Source organism: Sciurus carolinensis, chromosome 7 (genome assembly GCF_902686445.1).
Source record: "Sciurus carolinensis chromosome 7, mSciCar1.2, whole genome shotgun sequence".
NCBI classification, from domain to species: domain Eukaryota; kingdom Metazoa; phylum Chordata; class Mammalia; order Rodentia; family Sciuridae; genus Sciurus; species Sciurus carolinensis.
The window spans coordinates 150339558-150351691 of NC_062219.1; the positions used below are offsets into that span (position 1 = coordinate 150339558).

At 40.9% G+C, this 12134-nt stretch overlaps 1 protein-coding gene across 5 annotated transcripts in view; it reads left to right on the forward strand.

Annotated features, from left to right (window-relative positions):
* Positions 1-12134, forward strand: part of Cdkal1 (CDK5 regulatory subunit associated protein 1 like 1) — a 560769-nt gene that overhangs the window by 160920 nt on the left and 387715 nt on the right. For all 5 annotated transcript variants that reach the window (XM_047558430.1, XM_047558429.1, XM_047558428.1 and 2 more), the window contains exon 7: positions 1296-1344. In XM_047558430.1, the coding sequence (XP_047414386.1) occupies positions 1296-1344 (49 nt within the window). The remainder of the gene's footprint in view (positions 1-1295; positions 1345-12134) is intronic.

Genomic DNA, 12134 nt, shown 5'->3' on the forward strand with positions numbered 1-12134 from the left:
CACTCCCTTGTCTTTGATCTTACCTCTGGAAGAACAGGGTTCTTGTGTGCTTGTCTTTTCCTATTTTCCTGTGAGGCCCTGAGGCTGAAGGGATAGTTTCAGGAGACTTGGTTTTGCATTTGTAACAAATTCTTTTTAAAAAGGTTCTTCTCATCTCAATTGAGTTCTTTATAGCATTATCATTATAACATTCTTTCATCAGGGGTATGGATGAATACGTTTTGCAACATCCTTACAGTGAGGAGACACCGAAGAGCTACTTAGATGAACAAAGCAGACCTATGTGTATGGGTGACGTAAGGAGAGTCAAGGGCAAATCTCACACATGCACGCCTCTCCCCCATCATGTGTATAAAAGGAAAAGTACTGCAGAAAGATTCAGAAAAAAAAAAAAAAACTTTTTATGTAAACATTCAACATGAGAAAAAAAAATCTTGGTACCTCCTCCTCATGATTTATCTGTGGAGTAAAATCGAGGTGGGGGGATGTGGTGGGCTGCTGTCGCCTTTCAATAGTTGTATTTGGTGTTAACTTTTCCAGTGCACACGCTTCTTCTATAAGAAGACAAGAGTAATTTGAGCACTTTTAGAGACTCAGCTTTGACGTTTCCCTACTTTCTTCCTCTAACTTCTTGGATCATAATTTTACTTTGTTTTCTCTGTTTTTCTTCTGAGCTTGAGCCTGCTTTCCTCAGTGTGCTTGGTGGGCTTCTCTGGTCAACACTCCAGAGTCATTTGGTTCCCTTGATCTGATTATTATGTGTCTTCCGTGTTCCTTTGGCACCCTGGGCAGTCTCCTTCAGTCACTGGCTCACGAAACAGGAGCCTTGTTATTGGACCTTGCATTCCATGGCCTCGTGTGCATGGCAGACATTCTTAGAAATTGTTTTCAAACCTAGAACAATGCAGCACAGCATTTGGGATCGAGCTCCTTAGTACTAACCTGGCCTTTCGTGTAGATTATTGTTACGGGCCTTTTGGTTGAAGCTCTGTGGGAGGAGACGTGTGTTAAACTTCAGTTCATATCTCAGGTTACGTGAGCAGTAACCTAGCACTTTATTGGTATGCAATATGATTTTTTTTCAATTATCATTGGAGAAGAGGATGGGGATAATTTCATACTTCGTGATTACACAAAATATTAGTATAGAATTTTAAGATACTTTCTCCACATGTGTTAATTAAAGAAAACCAACATCCATGTGCTTAGGAAATGCCCAAGGTTGACTCAGGCGGAAGCAGAAGTGCATTTTTCTTCTCCATTTATATTGCTCGTCTGTTTGTTTTCTCTTCTAGGTTCAACAGATAGACCGCGTGGTGGAAGTTGTGGAGGAAACAATTAAAGGTAATTGTCGAAAAGTGAGATAAGCAGGCGCACGTATTGTCTGAACCACATAAAAATATCTCTCCTTTAACACTTCCAGGGCATCTTTATAAAAGTTATTATTTTAGATCTAAAAATCATAAAATTTTGTCCTTGACTTCATGCATTGGCCAGGAAGTATATATTTGATTGGCCAAAAATGAATCAATGAATTCGGTTATAGTCAATTTTTTAAAATCTAATTTTTCCATAAAATGGATTTAGGTTGAATCAGATCAGAAGACAGAATTTAATCAGTTTTAAAATAAGGAAATGTTTTTATTCCTATCAGCTTTTCCTTTTAAGAGTACTATTTAATTTTTATGTACTTCAGGTGTGAATTCAGTAGTGGCGTTAGAAAGTAGACTATGCTTTGATTGTTTGATTAGCCAGTGCTCATCCAAGCACGTTGTGGGTCCCATATCTTCCATATGTTTTTGTGCATTAATTTTGAACTTTGGTTTATTAGGGATTGATTATAGAATGAAAATGAGACTTATCTTAGTCATCTTTTGAAATTTCCAAAATAAAACGATGTATCAGGATTAAAAATTTATAGTAGTGATTGTTTTGAATTTTCAAAACAATACATTGGAGAAGCTTTTTCAGTGTTTTCTCTGTTCCTCTCTCTGCCTTCCTCCCTGTCTGTTTCTTCTTTTCTTTTTCCTTTTTGTAGGATTGGGATGGAACTCGGTCTTTTCTTATGCTAGGCTAGCACTCAACTGCTGAACTATACCTCAGTCCCTTAAGTATCTACAGACTACCACTAATTGTGCACTGTTGCAATCTTTGGACAGTACTGTAAAGTGAAATGGGTTTAAATATTTTGCTCGTTTTTGCCAAGGAGGAAGTTGAGACATAGGGCACACAGCTTGTAAGTGACAGAGGTGACTTTGGATTGAGGCGATCTGGCTCCAAAGCCTGCACATTGACGTTGTGCTGTGATTCACATTGCACTCTGATTTCCTGCTCTCATCGAGAAGCACTGTTCTGAAGGTCGTTGGATGAGCTGCTTTCAGCAGTGCCTCAAGATGCTTGAGAGGTGGCTGCCTGACCTTTTGTCTTGAGCATCAGACACACACTGGCCATTTAGTAACTTTTAGAAAGAAAAATAATGGTAATGAAGATCCATAGAAGAAAGTTCAGGTGACCTTGGTTATGCAATGACTCTTAGATACAACATTTTTTTAAATTTATTTTTTTTCATTTTTACAGACTGCATTTTGATTCATTGTACACAAATGGGGTACAATTTTTCATTTCTATGGTGCGCACAATGTAGATTCACACCATTCGTGTAATCATACATGCACGCAGGTTGATGATGTCTCCTATCTTCCACTCCCCCACCCCCCATGTATCATCATCCACTTACCAGAGAAAACATCCGGCCTTTGTTTTTTTGGAATTGGCTTATTTTGTTTAACATGATATTCTCCAGTTCCATCCGTTTACCTGCAAATGCCCTAATTTTATTCTTCTTTATGAATGAATAATATTCCATTGCATAGATATATATATACCATGGTTTCTTTATCCATTCATCTCTTGAAGGGCATCTAGGTTGGTTCCACAATCTAGCTATTGTGAATTGAGCTGCTGTGAACATTGATGTGGCTGTATCACTGTAGTATGCTGATTTTAAGTCCTTTGGGTATAAACTGAGGAGTGGGTTAACTGGGTCAAAAGGTGTGACCATTCCAGGTTTTCTGAGGAATCTACATACTGCTTTCCAGAGTGACTGTACCAATTTGCAACTCCACCAGCAATGTCTTAGATACAACATTAAAGGTATGATTCATGAAGTGTGTCTTAGCTACAACAGTAAAGGTGTGATCCATGAAAGAAATAATTGAAGAGTGGGACATCATTAAAGTTAAAAACTTGAACTCTATAAAAGACTCTGCCAAGAAAATGAGAAATCACAGTATTGGAGAAAATGTTTGTAAAACAATACATCTGATAAAGTATTTGTATCAAAAGTGAGGGAAGAATGCTTGCAAATGAGCAACCCAATTAAAAAATGGACAAAAACCTAGCAAACACTTCAGCAAAGAAAACATACAGGTGGCAGTTAAGCATATACAAAGATGCTCTACATCATATGTCATGAGCGAATCTCAAAGCAAAGCAGCAAGACTACTGCATACCTGCATACGTATGCATACTGCATATGGTGGCCCAAGTCCACAGCACCGGCGGCACCAAGTGCTAGCGTGATGTGGAGGAGTGAGGACTCTTACTGCTGGTGGCGTGCGGGATGATGCAGCCACTTTGGTAGCAGTTTTGCAGTTTTTAACGACAGCTGTCATCCAGCAGTTACACTCCTTGATAGTTACCCAAGTAAGTCTGCAGCTTACGTCTACCCGCACTTGAGGTTTGTAAGAGCTCACTTCACAGTCGCTCAAACATAAAGCAGCAAAGTTGTCCTTCCATAAGTAAATGCATGGGTGAAGTGAGGAACAGCTAGCCCATAGATGAGCGTTGAGCTCTTAAATGCACTGTCGAACCTTGAAAAGACAGAAGCGCCCTAAGTGCATGTGACCGAGTGGAGGAAGTCAGTCTGTATCTGACATTCTGCAGTAGGTGAACTGCGGGGATGGTGAACGTGTGAGTGGTGGTCAGTGGGGTAGGAGGAAGTGAGAAGGAGAGCACAGAGGATGCTCAGGACAGTGGCACTGTTCTGTGTGACACTAATGATGGGTACGTGTCATCGTACGTTTGTTCAAAGCGTCTGCTGAACCCTCATGCAACGATGGGCTCCTGATGGTAATGACGTCAGTCTAGACTCGTGACAGATGTGCCAGCCTGGTGCAGCATAGTTGTAGTTGGGAGGCAGTGGTTTTTAAAAACTCTGTACCTCTGCTCAGTTTTGCTATGAGCCTAAAACTGTTCCAAGAAATAGTATTTTAAAAAATTAATGATAGTCACCAATGTGCATAGAAGTTTGACAGATGACTTGCAGAGATGTAATGTCCTTGGAAATCATAGAAGGCCTTCCATTCCCAAGCTGGGTTATCTAGGAATGGTTTCTTACTGATGAATTTGGACTTGAGGTGGGATTTTATTAGACAGACTGTGAGTCTGCAGTAAGAGGTGAGTTGAAGATCAAGTTGATGGGAATATTCATTGGCCAGTTTGGTTTGAGGATGGGAAAGCTGATGGATTAAGTGGTAGTAATGCAGAAAGGTAGTTTTGGAGATGGAGGAATAATTTTGGTAGCTGTTCTTAGTTTGCAGATGAGGAATCTGAGCTATGAAGCAGTCAGAAACTTGTCTGGGATCTCCTAGTTAATGGAAAACGGGGCCTATTGGTGACCTTCTGTTCTTTTCCTGTTCTCTCTCCTGGTTGTCCCCCGAGGCAGCCTATGTTGGTGAAATAACTGGGCTTCGTAGCTGTCAGCCAGTTGTTGGTGGCCCTTCAGCTGATTTATTTTCCCGAGGTTGTTGTCTTAGCTTCAGTGGCGAGTACTCAAAGGATGTGAATTTTGAGCAACCCAGAACACATCAGGGGATCAGTTCGGTTAGTGGTCACCTTGTACCGCCCCCTAATGCTTGGGTGGCTGGAACAGTCGATCTGCGCTTTGTCATTGGTGACACTCCTTTCCATCTGACTTCGCAAGCCACTGCCATTGACCTGGGATTATTTTGCTGTCCTGCGTGTGTGCCTTCGCTGGCGGCCCGTTACCATCGAATCAGTTGGGTCCTTCACAGCATGGTCCTGCTAGCCCCCTCCTCCTTTGTCATTCCCATTCTTCCTGGATTAATGTCATTTGTGTGCCCTGTGCTAAACTTGTGAGCTGTTTGGTGTTTCTTATATAGTATTTTCAGTTTGCTTTATACTTACCTCGGGGTTCTCAACAGCAGTGGGCTGTTTACCCCTCAGGTCTCCCCCCGACCTTGACCTGTGTGTGTGGAGAGGAACCTGTATGCGTCGCATGGTAGAATCTCTGCCATCTGCTTCGCCTTGTATTTAGCCCGTGGGAGCCTGGAAGTGTGGTGGGAGCGTTCATCCCACGCTCCAGCTCCCTCCGTCCTGTTTTGGGTTGGCTGCTCCTCTTGCCCCAGAGCCACAGCTTCTGTCTGGTGACCCTCTGTCTAGTCTCTTTGTCCAGGCTCCTGTAGCTGCTCCTCTCCTTACCTCTCCAGGCCTGGGGTGGAAACGGCTCCTGTCACCAGCCTTCAGCACTGCATCCCCTCTTGTTTTTTTTCTCACCTGCCTAAACTGTCTCGAATAGTCCCTTTATGAAAATCTTTGGTTATGCAGAGAAAACATCTGCTTTGCTGCTACCATAATACTAGGTAGCCATGGAGAGACCAGGCTGTGCTGATGGAACACAGCCTGCTTGGCAGGAGGCTCCTTTCCACATTTGGTCCCCGCTGGCCTCTTGCAGAGAGTTGGATACACAGCTTCTGCCACAGTGCGTTACTGCTGCTTCTGTTACACCAAGTAGTGTTTTAAAAAGTGTGCTAGTAAGAGGCACTGATGAGGATTCCAATCTGTTGTCCTGAACACAGAATCGTACATAACTTGCTTTCATTTTTGTCTCTCTTGGTTGTATCTAAATGGAAAACCTCTCTGGCCTTTCCTGCGTCCAGTTGTCCTGCAGTTCTGGACAGTGGCGGGAGTGTGCTGCCCTGGGTTGAGAGCTTTTGTGTCTTCGAAGCAAGTTTCATTTCTGGGGTTCATTTTGAACAACTCCTCATTGTTTCAATAGTGGGCCTGAAAATTCCATCTCCTGACAATTTTTGCCTTAGGTTTTACCAAGTTATAATGAATCTGTGTCATTTTGACAATTTGAAAAGCTAGAGAACTGAATTGAAGGGAAGAAATGGGGTGTTGAAAAGCTTGACAATATATTTCTTTCTCTTAAAAATATGTGAACGTTAATCTTGTTTTATATGGTCATTAAAAGCTTTTTTGGGGTATGAAAGATCTGAAAGGAGTAATTGTATGGGAAGTCCCTAAACAACAATAATAAAGTCATTAAAAATATTCTCACCTTTGTAAAACAGTAGTCTAAAACTGAATAACTTAAAGCACATGACTGCAGTCAGTATTGCCTCCTGAAATCAGAAAAATGCTTTTGTCACAAAGTCATATATTCTCTCTAGTTAACCCTGTTGAAAGAGAGCCCTGTTGTTCATAATATGTCTGCTGGTATTTTATTCAGTCTGATTCCAAATGCCTCAAGTGGGAGTCATGCAGGATTTTCCCAGTGTGGTATAATCCACAAGTTTAATTGATTTTCTGTTTCCTCTAACTTCAGTAATTGATGTCATCTTGGGTTGGACTGACCTCAATTCCCGGGTGCTTCACCGGCAGCTCTTTCTTAGTTAAGATATGCTGGTAATCTTCGCCATCAGGCTTTGTACTTGGCATGTGGTATCTATACTGAGCATACATTCTTGGTAAACAGACTCTACCAGGTGCGTGCATGCAGGACTGGATCAGGTGTGCTATTTTCCAATGGTGATGCTCAAGTCACCATCCCATGGAGTCCAGGGTGAATTTCTTTCAGGTGTTTTCTGGACTTAATAAGTGGAACAGTATTGGACCACAAAATCATGTGCCTCTTCAATAAAATAGCTTTGCTTTTGATCTATGCTTTGAAAAGAAGCTTTCATGCCTCTGGTGATGTGGAATCTCACACATCCTACACTAGTAAAAGGTGGTGCATTGGTTTCACGAGTTAGGAGTAGTAGGTAGTCTCACTGGTGTGAATGAACAGGCGATGACTCTTACCTTCCATTAACTCAAGGAGCCAGGGATGAGTGTCACTTAGTTTTTCCCAGTGAACCTGTTTGTGTGTGCTTGATGCGAGGTGTTCTTCTGTGGTCACACTTTGGTAGCCCAGCATTTTGCCACCTTCTTAAATGCCGGCCATTCCTCTCCTTTGCTTTTTTCATTCCTTTGTTATCTCCTTTTAGTTCCCTCAAATAAAAAATCAGTTGCTAGCTTTGTCTTCTACACATGTATATGCATTTTCTTTTTTTTTTTTTGGGGGTGCTGGGGATCGAACCCAGGGCCTTGTGCTTACAAGGCAAGCACTCTACTGACTGAGCTATCTCCCCAGCCCCTATATGCATTCTTTCTAGAATGAACTTTTTATTTGTTGTATCTCTTTTAGGTAACAGTTTTTCAAGTCATAATATTTTTAAAGGTAAGAGGCGATAATTTCGTTTTGGTCCCCTGAAGTAGAGTTCTGCTGCTGGACTTGACTTGGTTTTTCAGGTTGCCTTATTCTATGCCTTGGTGTGACATGGTGGCTGGGAAGGTGTCTCAGAGGAACCAGTGTGTGGTGTCTATATTTTTGTGACTTTATGACGTCTTTAGCCAGTGAGTTGGTCTCTCTTCCAGCCACCCATATACTGACCAGCTGCAGTATTATTTATCAGTGATGGTGTGAATAATAGAGGTGTTGGAAAAAGTCTTCCTTAAGCAATGTAAATGGTCATGTATACTTTTTTCTTAATACAAGTGGCTAATTAACTTTTTGTAATGTTTTTCAGCCTTTAAAACTTCGTGGAATGCAAATAAATGTGTCAACTTGTCTCCCAACTGATTCTGCTGCTTTATGCTGGCTTCAGAATTGTTTTACCTTTTTCTTCGTCTTAAATATAATTAATTTGCTGCTTTATTGTGTTCGCCACTCACATTTTTTTCTTCCATTCAAAGAAGCCAATCTCAAAAAACCAAAGGCTGAATGTTTTCCCTGATAAGTGGATGGTGATATATAAAGGGGGTCAGGGGTGACAGAAGAATGGAGGAACTTTAGATTATGTAGAAATGAGAGGGAGGTGGGTATGAACGATGGTAGAATGAGACATCATTACCCTATGTACATGTATGATTACACGAATGGTGTGAATCTACATCATGTACAACTATAGAAATGAAATAAAGTACACCCCATTTGTGTACAGTGAATCAAATGCAGTCTGTAAAAAATAAAAAAAAAATTAAATGAAGCATTTTCTCACCGTTTGAAACCACCTTGCTTCGTGGGTAGAATTTATGATGTGGGTATTTGACTAACTTCTCTTTGGTGCACACTGTGGAATAGTCTCAGGTGATGGTCCTGGGGCATATAACAGGCTGTTAACAATGCATTACTGGATTTGGTTGTTGAAGGCAAAGGAAATTCATAGTGAGGCTCCCAGGCTTCCCGTGAACCAACATTTTTGTTAGTAATCCCTCTACCAATCTGGTAAAGTAGCCCATCTTACCTTGTTTTTATTGACAAGGACATACCTGCTATTAAATTGAGTTTACATGATTACTCTGTGAACTTGATAGTATCTTGGCAGATTGCATAGTAATGAGACTGTAAGTATTGTTCATTCTCTTAAAGATGTGTTTTCTAGAATTTTGTGCAAACTGTTAATGTAAACCAGTTTATATGTGAACAACTTTGTTTTTATGTCTGTATATTAATCATTTTCATTTCATATGTTCAGTATACTCAGATAATGGCTATTTGACTCCCAAGGTTCTAATTTCTCAATCATTAATTTTTATAGTAAAATAGATGCATAAAATATCAGTTCCAAATTTGTGCCACACCTATCTTCATCCTGTGTACTCTAATAGGAGTTGTTTTGTTACACACACACACACACACACACACACACACACACACACCCCATGTAGGTCAGTTTCTTGAGTTTTGAAACTGCCATAGAAAACATGTTCACTTAAGTGTGTGTGTGTATAATTTTCTGTTGTGCTGGGGTTTGAACTCAGGGCTTTGTGCCTACTTCCATTGAGCTACATCCCCAGCCCAATATATGTATGTATTTAAGAACTCTTTTATAATTTTTAAAAGGAGACATTGAAGCTGAGCACAGTCATGTATACCTGTAATCCCAGCAGTTTGGGAGTCTGACACGTGAGGATTGTGAAGTCTGAGGCCAGTCTCAGCAATTTAGTGAGACCCTGTCTCAAAGTAAAAAGGGTTGGGGATGTAGCTTAGTGGTACAGCCCTAGGTTTCAATTCCCAGAACTGCAAAAGAAACATGCTTAAAAAGAGATGAGATTTTTTTTCATATCCTTTATTTTAATGAACTTTTATTATCATTCATATGTGATATTAAGCATCTGAAGAGGTTGTTTTTCATTTAGAGAATCTTCTATTTTTGGTTAGTAAAATATGACAATAGATAAGACTATGAACTTAGAGGAAATGCTAGCAGGTTCTTTACAATTTTCAAATAGACTGAAATAGTTTTTGTTGTGGTATATTCTGTTTTGGTATGACCATTTAAGCAGTAAATTATGTTGATAATTCTCCTTTAGTACATTATGTCTGAGTTACCTAAAAACAAAGTGGAAACTAGGTCATGCAGTATCTGAAATTTTGGTGGGAAGATAAGTGTACAAAAAAATTATCATATTTAAAATTTTCTAAAATGCAAGGATTTATTGTCAGGGAAATAACATTATTTCACAATCACATGAAAAATAAAACATCACAACTTAGAGTAATTTTACAGTTCAAATGTGGGTTTATAGGAATTTTAAATCTGATTTTCTCTTGAAAAAAATTGACTGTTAGAATAATTAATCTCTTGTGGGATGGAGCTTTATTAGAAAACATAGTATCAATATTAATTGGTACATGGTCAGACTGTTGAAGTGATTATAACATTTCATGTGTAATGTTTGTTTGATTTGCACACTTTCTTCATCCTATAACACACTAAAAGCATATAGCAGATAGTTACAATCATTTCTGAGACCGAGAGTAAATACCAATTTAATTTACTTACTTGTTTGAGGGGGGAAAACTCATTCGCAGAATTTGTAGTTAAGATATCAACTGTGAATGAATCTTAGGTAGAAGTTCATGGATTTTTAGGTAGAAATTTATCTCAGTGCTACCATTTTGTAACAAAGTATACATTTTATTGAGTAATAAAGAAATAGTAATTCAAATGCCCTCATAAAAATGGCCTTGAGCACATTAAATCTTTATTGTAACCCCAAAGTGCAGGTGCACCATTTCTTTTTTTTTGCGGTGCTGGGGATTGAACTCAGGGCCTTTAGTGCTTGCGAGGCGAGCACTCTACCAACTGAGCTATCTCCCCAGCCCCAGGTGCACCATTTCTTGAAGCCACTCTGAGAAGTCAGCTGCCGTGACAGACCGAGGGCCTAGACTGAGCCTGTGAAGAGCTGTGCTGGAACACTTGTTTCTGCCACCCACAGGGTCATGGTCACGGTCACCAGCCACACAACTCGTGTGCTTTCTGTTTTGTGGGTTGTAAATCATATGACGTGGAAGGTTCCTCTACTCTGAAATTCCTGGAGTGTGGGTCTATAAAGTAAGATTGAGTTAGAGTCTGTCACTGGAAATGAGATGCTGAGATTTTGGACAGCGATCTCTAGGAAAAAGGATGTGACTAGTCTTTTTCTCAAGTCCCAATCTTTATGTGCTGGATTTTACTTTTTCTGTTCCTTCCCATTTCCAACGTGCTCTTGTGGGGGGCGCGGGTACATTTTCTTTGGGGTGGCTCTGCGTGGAGAGGGGCTGGGAGGAGATTCCTTTGCCTTCACTGGATTCTGGGCAGCAGGAGGTGGTATGATTCTCAGTGTTGCTTAAGAACTTCGGGACTCTCTGAGGCAACCCTGATACCCTCCCAGGGACACATTTATTTTTAGGACATTGAGGCAGGTAGATTTCATTTTGCCGACAATTTGTTAAGGGAAAATGTACTCTAAGAGGATAGATCCATCACCTGGCTGGGTGTGGTGGTACATACCTAGAATACTAGTGGCTTTGGAGGCGGAGGCAGGTGAATTCCAAGTTCAAAGCTAGCCTCAGCAACTTAGCAAGACCCTATTTCAAAATAAATAAATAAATAAATAAATAAATAAATAAATAAATAAATAAATAAATAAATAAAATGGTCTGGGGATGTGGCTTAGTGGTTAAGTAACTCTGGGTTCAATCCCTGGTACCCCCTCCCCACAACACAATGCCCATCCCTGGAGCGGTGGTTCTCAGGAGTGTTTGCTGGTTCTGTAGCACGCCCACTGAGGCTTACCCAGGGTCCTCTGCCACCTAGACCTTCTTCCCTCACATTCATGAGAACAAGTCACATTGCAAGGGAGCCGTTTCAGGGAGTGACCTTGAATCTTCTTCATATATTTAACAATTATTTACAAACTTCATTATCATTATCAATACAATTATTGGTGGCCCATTTCCTAGCACCCGCGCCCCCCCCCCCCCCCCAGCTTTCAAAAGAAATGGGATTTGCCTTTAACTTACAGTGTTGAAAGTTTTTGAAGGCCTATTTGCCTTGCTTCCAGGAACATTGTTGGGGGTGAGTGGTGGGGTGGCCTTACCTCTACTCCCCGCGACCGACTCAGGAGGCTGAGGCAGGAGGATCCAAGTTCAAAACCAGATTCAGCAACGTAGTGAGGCCATCTCAAAATAAAAAAGTAAAAAATCTGGGCATGTGGCTAAGTGGTAAAGTGCCTCTGGGTTCAGTCCCCAGAAACCCACCTGCAAAAACAAACAAACAAACAACCACTGCTAGCACTGCAGGTCTCCATAGGAGCACGGTGGCAGTAAGTATAGGACAGCTGTAACACTTCTCTTCACCTCCACCTAGCTCACCCTTTCCGTATGCATGAGCTCATTTGTGCTCTGTAGGATGCTCAGCCTTACTGGCTGTGAGCCCAGGCCTTGGCTTACCATGAGGGGGAACCTCATCCTTTGGTTCCAGAGCCCATGTGCCTTCTATTCCATGAAGCTGCTTATCCTG